Genomic DNA, 17,886 nt, shown 5'->3' with positions numbered 1-17,886 from the left:
TCTTTCCTGTAAAATAACGACTTTATTTCCAAACCTAGTTAAGAAAATGTAATGCATCCTTTCTTAATGACTCTCATTTCCAGTAAAATAAAATTTAGTATAAATGAATTTTCTTAACAGTTTATTAAATGTAGCCATTAGATATTTCTTGTTGAGATCCAGCTTTCATCTGTCCATAATATTATACAAAAGAGATTGCATCTAATTGAATAATTAAGCAGCTTTAATATATTATTTAATCTGAAATTACTTTTTAAAACCTTGGAGATATATTAGGGAGATTCAGAAGCAGAGCTCTTTAATAACAGGCCTGCTTCAGGACCGTATCCTGGCAGTAAGTGGACACCTTCATTGCTCACTGAAGTTGTGAGTGCTCAAGACTTCACACAATCACTTTGACCTTTTCCATTTGTCTTGAGGAAAACTTGTGCACTATTCAGGTTAAATAAACCCAGAATAATTAAAATTACCCACTTCACATATAAGCATTACAACAAACTACCTCTTGATATTTTTAAACTAAAAGCAAATTGTAGGGATTATTTACTTTAATAAAATTTTGTTTTCAGTGAGGCTTTGTTGAAGGCATATGAGGCATAGCTTTTTCCTCCCAGCCTCTGAAGTCTGCTCTCCCCTGGCTCTCCAAACTCCATGCCTAGTGCCTGGCTCCGAGCCCAGGCATCCCATCCTTAACCCGTCTTCTGGATTTGAGAAAAGGCATTTCATACTCACCCATCTTCTTCCATTCAGACTATGTTCTTGACATGGCAGAAATGCAACAGGAAGGTTTTGTTTTCTCTGTGTCATAAAATTTAGATCTAGGAGAATTAACACCCCTGCTCACTTCCTCAAACACATTCAAACTATTCATCTGATGCCCAAATACTCAAAATAGTGGCAAGTAGTTTTGTAGCTCTGGGGAATCATTTGGTCTAGTCAGCCAAAGCCAAGATTAAAATTTAAAATGCAGTTGGCAATGATTAATCAATTAGCTCCAGGGAGCTGTCAAGGCTTCCTAACCAGAGTTAGAATAACAAGCAATATTTTTGAAATAATAAAACTGGATCCTTAATAAAACTTGTCTCCTGCTTCACACATTTATTGATGTGACGATGTCCAAAAAGGTATCAGTAATTACTTTTATATGAATAAAAGTGAATTGGTATGAGAGCCATCTTCAGGAAACAGTAATTGGCAGATCAGTTTCGTTAAGCATGGATTACTTAAAATTTAGTAGTGCAGTGCACATCACAGGATATTAGAAGAGGAGAATCTGATACTGTCCTGAATACTGTAGTGCAGTGGATTTTATTATGCAGTGAGAGATACCTGACCATACCAACTACATTGAGAAAATGCAAGTGGGCTGCCAGCTGCTGTACACTTTTAGGTTGATCTTGATGTTTTCATTAGCTTGTCCATTTTTGGAACTCTTCTGAAAAAAAAAAAAAAAAAAAAAAAAAAAAAAAAAAAAAAAAAGGAGTAAATCATTCTATAAGGTTACAACTTAGAAGATTCAAATGTCCAGGGGTCTGCAGCACTCTCTCTCCTTCTGCCTCTGCCATACTTCCTAATGAATGCAGCTGTGGGATGTCCAAATGGGGATGTGAAAAATAACAAGCATATTTGATGGGTAATTTTGGTTTTGAGAGCTTCGATATATGTTCCTGCTGTTGATCCACGATAACCCCACACGTGGTATCCTCTCAAATGCACTGTAAAAGCTATCTGTGTGATGGGTTGTTTGAAGAGGGCTGTGTGGGGCTTCTTGCAACAAAGGTGAGCTATGTCTTAATTAGCCAAGAATAAAAATACTTGGATTTCATTTTTTTTAAAAAAGCCCACAAATGTCATTTCTACAACAGTTCATCTAGGGCTGGCACCCAAATTAATAAATATCTGTGCTTCAATACTGCCTGAAGAGAACTCAGTTAAGTGAAGGGGCTAGGTAAGAATTTGACAATCCAGGATGTCTTCTGTATGCCTACAGAACATCATCCCCAGAACAAGCCAGCGCTGTAGAAGGGATGTGGGGCCAGTCCTACAGCATAGGCTCAAGGTTCAGCTTCCCTTTGAGGGAGGAATTTCTCCTTTACTGGAGGCTTCAGCTAGAGCCCCTGCACACCGCAACATATGGGATTGATTTGAGGCCAGCTGTTGGTCAGCATGAGTATCTCTGCTTGTCAAGCAACGAGAGGACACAGGAGGTACTTCTTCGCAGATGCTGCTGGCACCCAGCCTGCCAGCCTGTCCTCCAGGTTGTACCTCTTGCATCCCTCAAGTTCACTGAGACTGTGTTCCATGGTCTAAGTAGCAGCTGTTCCTGAAGGATGTGGGGAAGCCCTGTTGGGAAGTCTGCAGGATCAGGATTTGGATATTGTGAGGAGAAAAGTAGGCCAGTTGGGTTCTGTGTGACTAGGACTAGATGTCCCTGGATGCTGAGAGTCAGAAAGGGAGAATGTGCATGGTGCTGGGACTTAGCGTAGTAGGCATTTGGTAAGTGGGCATCTCGTTAGCATAATGACAAAGCATTGCTTTATCATATGGTAGTCAAATGTTACTCTGGAGCTTGGAACTGCAGAAGAGCACTTCTGATCTTGTTGGCTATAGAAGTCTATTAGGTGTCTGCAAAGGTAGAAACAGCACAGAAACACCCAACCTGAGGTTAAAGACAAAAAGCCAATACATTTTCAGCTGTGTAGCTAATCAGAGGTTCAGCTGGATTAGACACCTTCATAGGGTGCCAGCCTCACTTTGTAGCTTCAGGGCTTCTTGAAATAGCCCATGGATAATGACTAAATAACACAAACTTTTAAGTCAGTGTACTGAGCAATAAATTGGCACTTTGAGTTGAAAGCAAAATCAATCAGCCAACATCTTCAGTATTCAGATCGTTCTCCAAGTGGTCATTTCTTCATCCCTTCTCAAAAACTTTCACTGATAAATTTTCTCATGAAGTTGGTTTCTCTTCCAGCATTTTCTTTCAGCATCACTATATGGAAAACCACGATACTCATGTATTTCTTGTGTTTTCTTATTAAAAGCCAAAACTTTTGGTTGGTTGGTTTGCTTTTTTAATGATTGCTAGTTTTTAATAGGCCTTAAAATTATGCAGACTTTTTTTATTACGTTAGCAAATATTTGATTTCTCATAGCAGCTTTTTGTAGCCTAATTCTTTCTTTGTTAACACTGTAATATTCTAAGTATAGTTAGTATAGGTATGACCCAGCACTGCTGAAACTGTAGAATTTTTCGTATTAGTGCCTAGAGCAAGATTAGGGTGTATTAATGCTCCACTAGGTGTGTATCCATGACTAGGTGTTGCAGTTTTGTGGCACTGAACAATAGAATTGAATCTTCTAGATCTAGCTTGAAATTACTTGCATTGCTTATCCTGGTGAGCAGTAAGATCCAGTGATTGTTTGCTCTAGCTGCGAACCACCCCAGAACCTAGTCTTCTCCCAGCAACATGGAATTCTGGAGTCGCAAGCAGTGATTTCAGCCCGATTTCAATCTACATGCTCTTCAAATCCCTCCTTTGAAATGCAACCACTAGTGTAAGAATAAGAATATTTTTTTTTCATTTGTACTTAATTGTTTAATCTCTTTTTTTTTTCTTCTTTGAGGTGCTAGGGAGGAGAACCTTTAAAAGTTCTAAAAGCTGGTTTAAAATTTAAAAAGCAATGAAAATGAGCTACTGGTTGCAACTCAGCTTGAATCCATGCCTTGGCAGGAGTATTCTGTACCACAGTTGGACATTATGTGGTGTAATTGTTCAGAAGAAAAGTGACCATATTTGTTTTTTTCTGGGTCTGGTAGCATATCCCTCATCTGATCATCAGAAAGCGTTTATATAAATGGATTGTTGCCAACTTTTGAAAATTATTTTACGTGCAGCTGGCTTCTTATATGGTTTTCATACAAACTATGGGGCCCTCTATCTCCTCATACCCCCCAGGACGTTCTTCATGGGAGGGAGGCATAACAGTTGTTTTCATTTTCCCTTTCCCTTATTTCTGGTCTGGGCATCATTGTGACCAGAATTAAGTGCAAGAAAAGATGGACATCTGGAGAGGAGATGGGACTTCAGCACGGCATTGGGTAGCACTTAGTTGTATATTCCTTGGAGGAGCAGAACAGATAGGCTGTGAAGAGCTCAAATTCTATTTTCTATTCTTCTGTGATAATTTAACTCCTGCTTTGTCTTATTTTTATGAATATATGTAAAATAGAAAACACATTTAGCTTAATAATATAGTAATATTAGCTGTGGGCTTTAAAGCCTACTGCTGACCTTTTTGTTATTACTGAAAACAACAGAAAGTTCTCAGCATATTATTACTGATATATAAATATATATATATATATATTTTCAGATCAAAATGCAATTTTGCTGCAGGCAGGCTAATACAGATACCAGCAACTAAATTACTGTACTAGAAAAAGAATTTTTTTTAAAAAGAAAATTGTAAATGTTTTTTCCCAGTGGAATGCTCTTGGCATTTGCAGGTAGGTTGCTGTCTATGAAAAGTTGACAAGTTGAATCACGGTAAGATACCCTGTGTGTATTGTACCATGTATAAGAGATGTGAGCTCTTCTGATGACTTGATGTATGCTTTTGAGGCATTGTTACAATTTACTGGGTCAACTTTCCTTTCCACTAATCATCTGTCTCATCTGTTTATACTCGAAGCTCTGTGTTTGAACAGTGCCTATAGTGGGGGAGGAAGGGGGTTTCTAACTTGGCTGAAGCTTCAGGATGCAAGCATAATATAAAACGTTACAAATAATGGCACATGATAAAAGTACATATAATAAAAGATACGCTGTGATAAACATTTTATGTAGATTTAATCAAAGTTTTGCTTTAAGGCACAAAGGCCCTTTCCTTTTGCTTTATAAATACTTTCTAAGAAAATTCTATGACCTGTGTAGTTTGCTGTACAGATGCAATTAGATACAATCTGTCCTTATTTTGGACATCAGGAAAAAAATGAGACACTGAAAAGAACGTTTATTTCTTCCGGCATCTGTGATTCCTAAATTTAAAAAGAAAAAAAAACACCTTTCTCCCCTCGCCTTTTCACAACTCTTTAGTCATTATGCTGCGTCTAAACCAGATGGAAGAATATATTAAAAATTGTTTTTAAACCACAGATTGAGAAATGTTGCCAGGATTTTCAACCAAAGATGTGGCACTGATTCTAAAATCTGTTGACAATTTTAGAAAGTTTTCTTCTGGCAAAAGAGCTCCATTAGTGGCTCTTCTTCTCTTCCAGGAAAATAAGGAAAACCTGTATCTGAGTCATAATTTAATTAGCTTCCAAACTGGATTTGTGAATATCAGTATAAATGTATTAACTTTCACCAGGAATTGGAGTTGAGAGATAAACGGAGTCATTCATAACATGAGAAAAACCCAGTTAAAAATAAAGGCTATGACTCTCTCGTGTATCTGTATCTTCAGTCCTGCCATAGGTTACTGTTAAGATTTAACTACAGCCATTCTGGTCAAATATTTGAAAATCTATTTAAAATTTAAATCTTGGATATTTTTTCCAAATGAGGAAAGGCAGCATCACTTGCACTTGATATGGGATTTCCTCTTATCTTGCATTGAACACTGAAGCGCACTGCAAAGCAGCTTTCTGGGCATGGAGGTGTTGACAAAGAAAGACATTCAAAAACTAGCTCTTTAAAAATGAGTTAGTTGTAAATGCCCCTGAGAGAAATAGAAGAAATTCTGAATACCCCCAATAAAAAGAAACGCTTTTACATTTCCCTTTAAATAATTGTTATGTGTTATAACCGGACAAAAAATATTATTCCTACCTCACTATATGCACTGTAGGGCATATATAAAACTTTTTGTCCACATCCCTATACTTTTTATATATCCACATAAACCTCCATCCATAAAATGGCTCTTCGCCCACAAGAATGAGTTTATGCCAAATTTCTGTTCCTCATGCTGCTTCCAGTGGTTCCAGGTTGTCCCATTGCGTTGCTGGGCTCCCGCACTCACCCATTGGCCATCTGTGGAGTTGCACTCGCCGCTGCCCTGACTTGATAATAGTATTTGGAGTTTCCAAATCTGGGCCTTCTAAGTGCAGTGAGCTTGCCTGAAACAGAAGTGCATCGTATTTTAAAGTCGCTGCTATTGTATGTGTTGCACTGTGAAATATTACAGCAAAGCACTCGAGTGCCAAGTGTTTTAGCAAGGCTTTAAATATCTTTAAGGGAATTTTTTAGACTATGGTTGTTCTTTATTGAGGAAGCACCTGTTACCCACATTTTACAGATAGGGCAGTGAGTGCAGAAGTGAAACCTTTTGCACTGTTTGCAGAGTGCTTGGGGAATAAAGGGCTTTACCTGATTCCTGCAAGCCTTAATCATGTGCCGTAACTTCTGTTCAGCCTTGCGTGTGGGGCATGTAGAAGGTCATAGGTTGTCCTTAAAGACAGGTTTCAGGGTGATAAATAACTGTGTGTATCAAAACAGAAAAGTAACCAGATAAATGAGGTGGGAAGAATGTGACAATTTTTGTGTAGTGTGTGTAGTATGTTACTGGTAACGTTTTCAATAGATCTTTTCAATGTAGCCTTGAATGTGGAGTGATGGACCATATCCATTGCTCTGTTCCTCTGAGATTCAGCGAAGCTCGAGAGAGTAAGACATAAGGGTTCTCACGGGTAAATCACAGGAGAGCAAGAGGAGGCTGCGCTCTGACCTGGTCCTCAGGGCTGGAGAAACCTTTCTAATTAATTCTCTGATGCTAAGCCTGGGTTGTATGCTGGAGAAATCTAGATTGGGTGGCAGTCAGCTTTACCTTGAAGAGATACCCGGGCTGGAGGATGTATTTGAGGTGGGCTGGACCGTCAGTGGCACAACACTGGAGCAGTGGATGTAGGTGAGTGTAGGTGTCCTTGCGTTCGGCATCCAGCAGTGCTCTCATGTCTTCTGGAAGGTTATCACCAGTCACATGTCAGGCTGGCTTTCTGGTTTCCCAAGACTTGTCTCCTACCCAATAATATTTTCAAGTTGAATGAGTAAAATGGTTAATTCTCAGCACAGTGCTTTTCTACACACAGGAGATTATTTAATAATTGTGACAGCTTTGTAGTGTTTTGTTCTGGCCAGTAGTCTAAGCAGAAGCATTGTGTTGTCTTCCTGAATCCAATTTGTAACAATAATGTTTTTCTCTTACTGTGTTTCTGGAACCAATTCGACTACTTTCTCTTCCCCTTCTCTTTCTCTAGGACATCCCAGAGAGCACTCTGCCCTACATGCTACCAGTTGTCTTCTGTTTGCCTATTTATGTTCCCTCTGTTCCCATGTTTTGGAAATAGATTTGTGTGAAATTAATGTAGAGACTGAAAGTCATTTATGAGATAGACTAGTGAGAATCTTATGCAGCTTTTCTACATGAGACTCTCATGCTAAAAGCCAAAAGCCCAAATGTAAAATTCCCTAAGCCGCTTGATTAATTTGATTCATTTCCTCTGTATCTTCAATTTCAAAGCCATTTAGGAAGATCATTTGCACAAACATAAAAGTTCTCTTTAACTAAAGTCAACCAATGTGTTTTTTCAATGAGCTAGAGCTCATAAAAAAGATTCAAACATTAACTGTGTAAAGAAGGCAATTAGTGTTTGTACAATATATTGAAAATTAGCCTGAGGCATACTGGAAAAATACATGTTTTATGCATGTATATTTTTCATCCAGTTCCATAGTTTATATTAGATTTGGACATAGATACTTCTAAAGGCTACCAAATTAATTCAAACTGTGAAAGAGGTTGTGATTGTCTATAAAAGGTTTTTTTAAACTATAATGTAGTTGGTCTTACTCTGTATATTTAATCACTCAAATGGAAAGCCTTTTCTACTGCTGTAGTATGTCAAGGAAGCTTATCTGCATATAAACAGCAAAATGAGACCTCTCTTGTGTTACAGAGCTTTAACTTTTGTAGTTTATAAGTTGAGCATTTCTAAAAATATACTATGTCATTCTGATAAAAGGAGATACCCCTCTCACTTTGTCACGGAGTGATACTTTCCATAAGTTTTAAAGCTGTCACAGAAGTAGGAAAAAAAGCTGTCATAGTCACATGAATCAGTGGAAAACTTTTACTTTTATAACTGTTGGAGGTCTAGTTACAGGGAGCAACTGCCACGTTATCTGTCTTAAAGACTGTGCATCCATTATCATGAGCGTTTTGCCCACAGTTGGATGGGAATTAAGGTCAGGAGAAGGACCATTCTGCTGAAGGGAGAGAAACAGGAATTGATGTGACTGTGGATAAAGTACAAGTTAAAAACTTGGGAGCATTTTCTGAAAATATGAGTACACCCATAGTCTATTAAGGAACATGCTACTTTTTTTACCATACTCATTTAGCACTTGAATTTAATAGGACAGAGTGCAATGCAAGAAAAATGTTTTGGAGGCTCCGGTGCTATAACGTGCACAAACATACTTTCTGCAGTTGATTATGATAAGGTATTTGTTGTTTATATGAATTATTATGGTGTATATAGAGCGAGACCTTTCAGGAAGACTAGCTGAAACTTTTGTTTGTTTCTACAAGTGAATTCACTAGAGTGAAAGTCATTGTGGGATCTTAGATGCAGGAGTATAACGGCTTGTCTTAACATGTAGAAGAGAGCATATGGTTTTGGTAATAGGCTAATAAGAGCAATTAACCTTATAGTGCACTCATTTGTTGGTCTCAGTTGTTTATAAACTAGGTAGTAAAGATATTTTAACATCCTATGGCTTTATAGGAGATTAGTGAAATCAGGCTGTATTTTTCATGTTAATGCCGAACAGTACTCAGGTGATAGCGTGATAGAAAATAAGATTAGCAGAGAATAAAATATTCAGAGCACGATGTGGTGTGTCTAACCAATGGATATAATCACAAATGTATAAATGCATAGCATGTTTTAAAGAAATAAAAACATGTCTTAAAGCTTTTCATTAGAAGAGGGACTGTTTGCACAGGATGCAGTCACAGATCTGTCATTCAGCTTGCTCTTGTCACCTTGCAAAGATTATAATGTAAACTGTTTCCGGGCTTATTTAACGTAAAAAGGAATTTTAAACTTACCTCTGTCTTTGTACTGTGCAAATAGACAGCAGTTTTTATAACAACTTCCATGTAATTGTCCAGAAGGACAATTTTACCTTGTAAAAGAATATGTTTCTTTTAACAGCAAGCACCATCATTATAGGTTTGGGGTGTTTTTTGAACGACTTGCAGAAGTTAAGTCACTTCATGCAGAAGTTCCAGTTTCTCAGTTAGGAGCTACTGCACTTGCCTGGCAAACAGAGAATTTGGGTACAAATGAGCAAGTAGCTTGTGCCACAAACTGCACCCACAAGAAAAGCTCTTTTTACTTCTTTCTGTTGTCTCCTCACATTACAGGTGGTGCAATTTTGGCCGTCACTGTTGTCCTTTTGGGCGCCTTGCTGTGAATACAAGTAACACCAAGGGTTGAATGATCTTTATTTTGCAAGTACTTTGGTTTCTGTGTTGGTGGTGATGGGAGAAGAATGGTTTCCCCATAATAATATTTTTTTATTTGGTTCTGTAACTTTTGGCAGTCAGCTTTTGGGCTCCTGCTTTTGCACAATATTTGTTTTGCAAACTTTTGCCTCTTTCTTGACAATGTCCCCAGAGACCTCTAAATCAGTTCATATATGAATTTAATTTGAGCATGTAAAAGATGATGTATTGTGGTTACTAGTGTTTTGTCTGTCCTTCCCGGTTGACTGTTATTTGTCCGATTTTCACCTTTTATTTTGGTTACAGACATTTTTATTGAGTTTAGCTAGTGATGACCCTAATGAGTTGCTGCTGCTTTTTCTTTATCCTGGATTTGAAAGTCAAGGCAATATTTTTTTTCTTTTGGGTTTTCTGCAGAGATTTCTATGAAACCCTTTTGTACAAATTTGTGGTCTTGTTTTTTTCTGTTTCATTGAATTGACTGAACAATGTATTTGCTGGTGCAGCATTCACCAAATATGAGGACTCTTTTGCTTTATTAGACTTGACAGTGTTTAAACAATACTAATTCTCATACCCAGCTGGCTTTTCAATTGATTTCTGTTCTCTCTTTTGCTGTGTAAAACAAGCTGGAACATTAAAGACATCTTGCATGCTACCCTCTGGAGACTTGCTTTTCTTTAGAGAAAAATCAAATAAGTGTAAAATTTTCTGGCTTTTCTCCATATATATTTTCTTCTGGATCTTTAAATGATACTTCAGTGTACTGACAAATTTTGTACATGTTAATATGTTAATTTTCAAGCACATACTTTTAAAAAGCAGTCTAAATTTTATAGTGAGATTTGCTAGTTTGCTCACTTGTTTATAGAAATAAATGTCACTTTCTTCATCTAAACCAGAATATACCAGCTTGAAAATCACAATCAAGATTATACATAAATGTGCCGTTTTAGCCCAGCTAAAGTTTTGCATGTTTAAAATGTGTTTGCTAAACAGTCGAAGAACATTTGCAGATGTTAATAATTTGTTTTACCTGCTCGGTTTTAACAGTATTGAAGCAGCCTGGAGTTTTGAGCTAAATATTGGAATCAGAATCCCTGGAGAGATCGAGACATAAAAAGCATTTTTTCTATCCTGTAAATGTCAATATTTAAGTCATACCTTTAGACAAATCCAAGCCTTAAAACACATGCTCTGAAAAATTGATTTTCTCTGCTCTAGAAGAGTAATCTGTGATGGGCTTCAGCCATTGTTGAGGTGACCATTATAGCACAAGTTTCTCCTTCCAGTCCTTTAGAGGCTGCTTGATTTCATCTGAACTTCAGAAACTTTCTGTTGTGAAACTTTCTGAAACCTCAACTTGATTCCTCACCCACTCCACCTCCCCAAATACTCAGGTAGCCCCGCAGCTGAGGTAACCATCTGGGGTGCTCCGTTGTTGTGGGTCAGATGAGGACAATGACCTCTCATAAAGGGCTGCTCACAGCTAGAAGAGTGGGATTTGTTTTTTTGACTTGAAGGAATCAGTGCTTCCTGGTGAAAATTTATAACATTTTTAGTCATAATATCTCCTTAATCTTTTAATTTTTTGCACGGAAGCCAGGTAGCCATCCTTTGTGTTCTTTTTTGCCATTCATACAAAATTTGTGCTAGTATCTGTTTTATGCAATGTGATGAAACTCTATGTCGTGCATACAAAGTCACTTGGAGTCATTTGTAGGAAATATTTTCTGAATAATGAATGTTTTGATCACACATATTTAGCTTAAGCAATTTTATTTTTTTTTTTAATTCACTACAGCTGGTCGGAAAACCGAGAAGAATGGAAGTTTCAAAAGACAAGACAAACCTGGCTTCTCTTGCACATGTATGATAAAGAGAAGGTTTGTATTAAAGCTACTTTTTCTCAGAACAAATACAATACAAAGTTTTATATGTTAGTTGTAGCTATTTTTTATTAATCAAAAGTTGCTAGTACTAGTCATGCACTTTTGTAATAATTTTTTAATAATTTATAGATCAATTTATTTTTAAACAAAATGCTGAATCATTTTAATTGCTTGTAATCAATCTTTTTATTTTGTTGGTGATAGTTCTCCTGTAATGCCAGATTTTTATACTTTATACTTGTCAAGCAGAAAGAGCAGATTCATGTTTTATATAAATCTGGAGCTAACTGAGAATTTAAGTCATATCCTTAATTTGAATTTCTGAATGTGGAACCGAGTACTGTAAACCACAATTCTCATATTGCTTCAGATATCTCTGGCTCCATATAAGATGTACAGCCCTATTGCCAAGATGTTAAAATAGCTTTCTCATTAAAATATAAGTGAAACCTGATGTTGATTGTAAAAAGCACAAAGTATAACCAGAAGCTAGGCTTTCATCATTACTAAAATTCATTCATTTCATAATTTAAAAAACAACATAGATTGAATTTCCAATAAGCATCTGACCGTTGTGGTATTGAATGGGGGTTTCAGGTCATTCATTTTGTTGTGTAATAGAACAAACATCTAGCCATTTGCATGGTGCATTACTTATTATTTAGTTAGTTTTAGCAGATTTTTTGTGTGCACTTAAACATTTAAGTATACCAATCTTCCTGACCCAAATACTCAGCAGCTCTTAAGCCTATCACCTGACATAGGGTGTTACCTTTATGATTAAAAATACATTTAGAGAACCAGATAATTAAAAGCAGCATATCACGAAGGCAAAAATGTTCACACAGTGTAATACTTAAAAAAGATTAGTTGCAGAATACAAATTTGATTGTAGGTGTCTAGGTTGTTTGCACGGTCTTCTATTTTTAAGTTTCTCCTTTAAAAGTCTTTATTAACATTTCAAAATCAATTTATGCTAACTAGAAATTGTTTTACAAGCAGAATGATGTTTCTACTTTTTTACCTGTTTACTTTGGGGTTTGTGTTGAAATATACTGGAAAATAATTAACTGCAGTTAGCATTTGTGTTATGTAGCAAAACACGGCTTAACTCCTTATTTCTCAACACTGAAATGAAACTTCCTTTCTGTTTTTTAAAAAATCTGATTAAAGTGCTATGGTTTATTTAAATTCAAATATTTTGTAGTTTAATAATCAGAGATGCATTGAATATGAGCTTTAGATAATGATTAACATCTGTATCCAGTTTCAGTAGTTAGTGGAACTGTTCAAGTGCTTGTAATTAAGCATATGAAGTCTCGTTCTTCATCAGGACTGTAGGGAGGGCAGAGCAGCTTCTTTTGAATATTTTTTATACCCAAATTCAACTTCCCGTCCATTACAGAACAAAATCTGTTGGATATCCAAGCATGACTAAAATACAAAAGGAGACATGAGTTTCTTTCCTTCCTAAGTCACGTCTTTGATCTCATGGTGTCACTTGGATGCTTACTGAAAAGCCACACAAAGGAGTGGCTTGAGTTTCCTGTACTGGTAAGCCTCTTTCTGTAGGAAAAAGCTGAGGTTCTAAAGTTCTATGCAACATGAGGGGTTTTTTAAGTCCCTTTAAAAATCCATCTGGTGGTTGGCTGACAGCTTCCAAGCCAAGGCTGTATACCTACAGTGTATATACTTCTTCAGGATCCAGTATAAAATAAACACTGGATCATTTGTTGATCTTTGTCATCTGGCACAGCATTTTTAGAAAGGAACTATATCGCTGTTTTCAGCTTTTGGACTTCAGGGCCCTGGAAGGGTTTCTGAAGCTTCCTCAGAAGGAAACTGAGAAAAGGGAGCTTGCCGGCAGTAGGCTGAAGTTCTCTGTGCAGATATCTGTATTTGCTTTGCAAAATATGTCGGCATCTGCAAGTCTAAAAAGTCTAAAAGCTGTTGAGTTACATAGTATAATTTAAAAGTGGTAAATGTTCTTTTCCCGCTACTGTTTTGTAGTGTTTCCCCCTTTTCCTGATTATAATTATTTCACTTTGGGATATTTCCATATTAGTTCATTAGCACAGAGGCCAGGTTAGTGTGTGTGAGAGAGAAAAAGAAACAAGAAAAGGGTTAAAACAGTTTAACAAAAGAATAATAATAAAATCCCATAGGTATCTCTTCCACTTGCCAGAAGCATGGTGGGAGATCTTGATCTCCAGTTTCAAGCCAGCCGGAAAGCTGATCTTAGAAGAAGGATTGTGTTCCTTCTTGTAAAACCTTGCCAAGAGCCCCTGAAATTTCAGCTCTTGTACTACTGTATTTGAAGAATTAAAATTTGGATTTCATTAACTTTTTGCTGGCACTTTCTGTGTTGCAGTCCTTGGTATGGCTCTATTGTATGTGTAATGTACATAAGAAATAAAATACTATCTTGCCTACATGGTACTCTAGCTGAAACAGACCTAATAGCTGTGTTAAAGAAAAAAAAAAAAAAAAATCAGAATTTTGAACACTCAAGCAGTTATCCTTAGGGCCAAATGCTAGATGTTTTCTAGGCTTCACGCCGCCACATGTCTGTCTGCACACTTAGTATTTCTAAGTTTAGGGTAGGCTTTTAATTGCCCCTTCAAGCACTTTGCTTAAATGATATAATAATAACTGTAATTCCACAGAGTGAGGTATGCTATACCATGGGGTCTGAGAACAAGAGGTGTAAATTATGTAGGTAATTTGGCTAAAGTCTGAAACATAGAAATGTTGCTGAGCTTTAAAAACCACGTACTGAGCATCCGCATTAAAGGAGCACTATCATGCTGAATTGTGTCTGGATGTTTTTGTCTGTTATGAGTACCAGTTTACTGTGAGTGAAAAGGTTTCAAAAATATAGACATTCTTCATTATGTTTAAATGTGTTTAATTCATATATTATAGCAACAATCATCCATTTCAGTGTTAGTCACTGTAAAATTAATTTTTTTGTGTGTGTTTTTTGTCTTTTTGTTTCTTTAACGCAAGAGTGTTTGTGTGAAGAATTTGAAGGTTTTCCATAGTGTATAAGTTATGAGCCTGAATGCAGACTTTAGTTTTGATTTATTGCTTTGTAATATCCCTGATTGATGAAGGCAAGTGTTGGAATATTCTTTCTTCCTCTTCTTTTGGAGTGATAGAAGTTTTAGCGATCAAAGTTACGCTGCCAAATGTCGATGGGTTGTAAATTAAGTATCTGTTGAAGCTCTGTCTCCTCTGAAATGTTGATACTTCGCAGAATTGAAACAGCCCTTGAATAATTAGTCTCCAACCCTTTAAATACTTACGTATGTGTTTAACTTGACTCATGTCAAGTATGCCTTTTAAAGTTATATGTGTAAAATTAAACATGGAGAAAAATATTTGCAGGATTAGGTCATTTTAACATCTCCTGATTCACAGCAAAAATATTCCCTTATTGGCTGAAACCTGTTCCACAGATATACAACCTGAAGTTAAGATACGCTGCAGCGTAGATCTGTTCACCTAATACTTTTGAAAATACATTGGTTTGAAATACTGAATAAATAATTCAAAAGTCTTTGCTAAGTTATTGCCAAGACTGTTTAATGTAACAATCATTTAAAGTGTATGCTGTGCTAGATAAGCTAAAGTTTAACCTATGACTAGTTAATTAGAAAGGGAGTGAAATGAGGGTAATGCAACTGTAGATGACTAAATGGCTTTTAATGTCAGACATGTTCGTAGAGCCTATCAGTTTTAGTCGGCATGACTTAAAAATTATTTCCATATGTCTGAATTCAATTTGTTTTTCAAGTTAAATTCTATTCCTTTGTATAAGCATTCTGTCAAAGTGCTTGATAGTGGGTGGTATCTCATCTTAGCAAACAAATAATTTTGGGTAGGGGCAAGGGTAATTCCAACAAAATTCTTTCCCCAGACATATGTATGCAATTCTCACTGAATTTAGTAAGGTTTGCATACATATTTCCAAAATTAGGATTTGGCTAGTGGGTTGGTTGTTTTTTTTTTTCTTCCAGCAACCCTCACAGCCTTGAGCTCACTGTCAGGGAGTGTTTGCATTTGCTGATCAGCATTTCCACATCTGCTTAGAATTTCCTCTCAGATGTTTTGCCCATCTGAGCACATGACAGTCTTCTCACCACAGTCCATCCCTGCCGGCAGCTTGAACCTTGGCAAGAAACACTTCCACTCAGAGGTGGGCACTGGCAAATGCAAAAGCCCGTGCAGTTCTCTTAATTATATTTCAGGTGATAGTTTGACGTTATTGTGAATGAGTATTGAGAGAGAAGAAAATAAATCAGGTTTTATTCCTCCTTGTTTTTTTTCATTAAAGGTTCCAGATAAGTATTTCACTATTTTACTGGATTATCTGCAAGGGCTTCAAGGCGGTGCGCGAGACATAACTGTGCAGAAAGCTGAAGCTTTTATGAAGGAATTCGATGGTTCCGATGCAGAAGACCCAAACTTGTTGGAGAAGTGCGAGCGCATACGACAAGTTCTGCAACTGCTGTCCTGAGAGTATTTTTGTGTCTTGATGGTTGTCTGGTGTGGAGAAGGATAGCATGTCATATACAGAGACTCTAAATTAGTCGTAAAGACATTTTCTAATAAGAATCTTAATACTAAATTTTCAGGTTTTGTACTCATTTTTTTCCAATTGCAAATATTTACCATGTTTTGAGGTGATGAAATAAAAATAATATTTGGTCCATAGACATGCTTTTAAAGGTAATCTTACTTCATATCTTCAGAAAAATAAACCTCTCTTATTAGTTTTTCTCCACCTCCCTCTGTAATTACTGTTAAATAAGAGGAGCTTTGCAGTTCTTAAGAAGAGCAAAAGAACCAACAAAATGCCTGGAGGGTCTTTTACAATGGCAGCTTTTAAAATGAGCATACAGTATAGTGCTTGCTCAGCCAGCTGTAATCTATCACTTTCAGCTTTAGAAGTATGTCATTTGGATTTGGGAAAGATCATTTTCAGTCTGTTGAACACGAGTTGTATAACGCAGTTGCTTATTAGTACTTCACACGGTGATCTGGAGATACTATCAGCTGTGTTAGTTTTCCTTTTATATTTAAAGTTCTCAAATGCATTATGGCAATTGTTTAGATATTCAGATAATGCACAGATGGAAACAGATCAAATCCTTTGACTATATGTAGTGTAATCATCTGACTGTACCTAAACTTACCCTACGATGGGAAATGCTGTGCTGTAACATTTTGTATCTAGCCTGCCAATGTTGCATTTTCATCTATCTCTTGTAATTGCCGCCCAAAAGTTAATTTGTGTTCATTCGCTTTGACGTGGGACATTTGTCTCCAATGAATGTGCTGAAAATGAGGCTTTCAAGTAAAAAAACAAGGACATTAATTACTCAAAAGTTGGATGATTGGCTTATTTAAGAACACTTGTATTCAGACAGTGTTCTTGACCTGAATCTTTAATGTTTCTGCAAACATTGTTCATACTTTATTAATAACAACTATATGAAATGTGTACTGTTTGGGAAGAGTGGTTGTCTTTGGGAATTACGGCCTTAATTTGGATGGGTGAAGACGGAGAGGATCTATGGATACGCAGGCCTAATTTTTCAGTAAGAAGCATTTGAGTGCATTTGACAGCCTTCACAGTCATGGATTACCACAGATCTTTAAAAGATGAAATCTATTACTAATAACAAATACTTTAATGCTTTCCAACATCTTGAAGACGAGGTTTTCAGCCAAAAATGCTAGAGACCAGCATGCCCTGCTCTAGCACAATAACTGTGATGGAGTTTAACACAACGATGAGCAGCATCCAGCAGTGGCCAGCCTCTCTGTTGAGCTGCTGAGGTCCTGCTCCTGTACCATGGGGTAACAGTTGGATGGGGGTTGCAGAGCATTCATGCAGTATCAAAGCCTTTCTGAGGCCCAAAGCTATATAAGACTGATCTTCCAGTGTAAAAGTTGGTGAAAAGGATCTGTAATAAAAAGAAGTGATACTGACATATAGCAAACTCATAAAAGATCATTGGGTCTTATATTTTATGTCTGAGAATATGCAGTTGGGGAAAACTACTGTCACTTCAAGCAGAAGCTGATACTTTTCCTCTTCATCAGAAAAAATAGGGATTCTCAGGGATGAAGCTTTCTTTGTGTCTTTTTGCAACTTTATTATTATGTTTTGGGTGTCAGAGAATAATTTGTATTTTCTCTTAAGATATTTGAAAATCTCCACTTCTAGTTTATCACAGAAAAATGTGGGCCCTCATTGTGCCCTTAATATACCTTGTAGCTTAAAAGCACAAGCACGTCGCAACTGTATTTTGGAAGAGACTTGTAAAAAAGATTGTAAAGGTAAGTCCAGGCAAAAAGATATGAACTTTTAATGATTATGACAGATTTGGCAAGATTTGCCTTTCTTGGACCTTGGTCCTGACCATGTGGAAATGTTGATAAATCTGTGAGGAGAGAGGCCTTGTAT

General features: G+C 36.8%; 1 protein-coding gene across 1 annotated transcript in view; it reads left to right on the top strand.

Moving 5' to 3' along the window:
- C14H7orf50 (chromosome 14 C7orf50 homolog) overlaps positions 1 to 17,408 on the top strand; it is a 36,842-nt gene extending 19,434 nt beyond the window's left edge. The window contains exons 4-5 of the mRNA XM_026859161.1: positions 11,321 to 11,402; positions 15,748 to 17,408. Coding sequence (XP_026714962.1) covers positions 11,321 to 11,402; positions 15,748 to 15,930 — 265 coding nt within the window. The 3' untranslated portion in view covers positions 15,931 to 17,408. The remainder of the gene's footprint in view (positions 1 to 11,320; positions 11,403 to 15,747) is intronic.
- Positions 17,409 to 17,886: the final 478 nt, after the last annotated feature.

The sequence above is a fragment of the Athene cunicularia genome, assembly GCF_003259725.1.
Source record: "Athene cunicularia isolate RWA chromosome 14 unlocalized genomic scaffold, athCun1 chr14_part1, whole genome shotgun sequence".
Lineage (NCBI taxonomy): Eukaryota > Metazoa > Chordata > Aves > Strigiformes > Strigidae > Athene > Athene cunicularia.
Note: the sequence above shows the minus strand (reverse complement) of the source record. Positions and strands in the feature narration are given on the sequence as shown.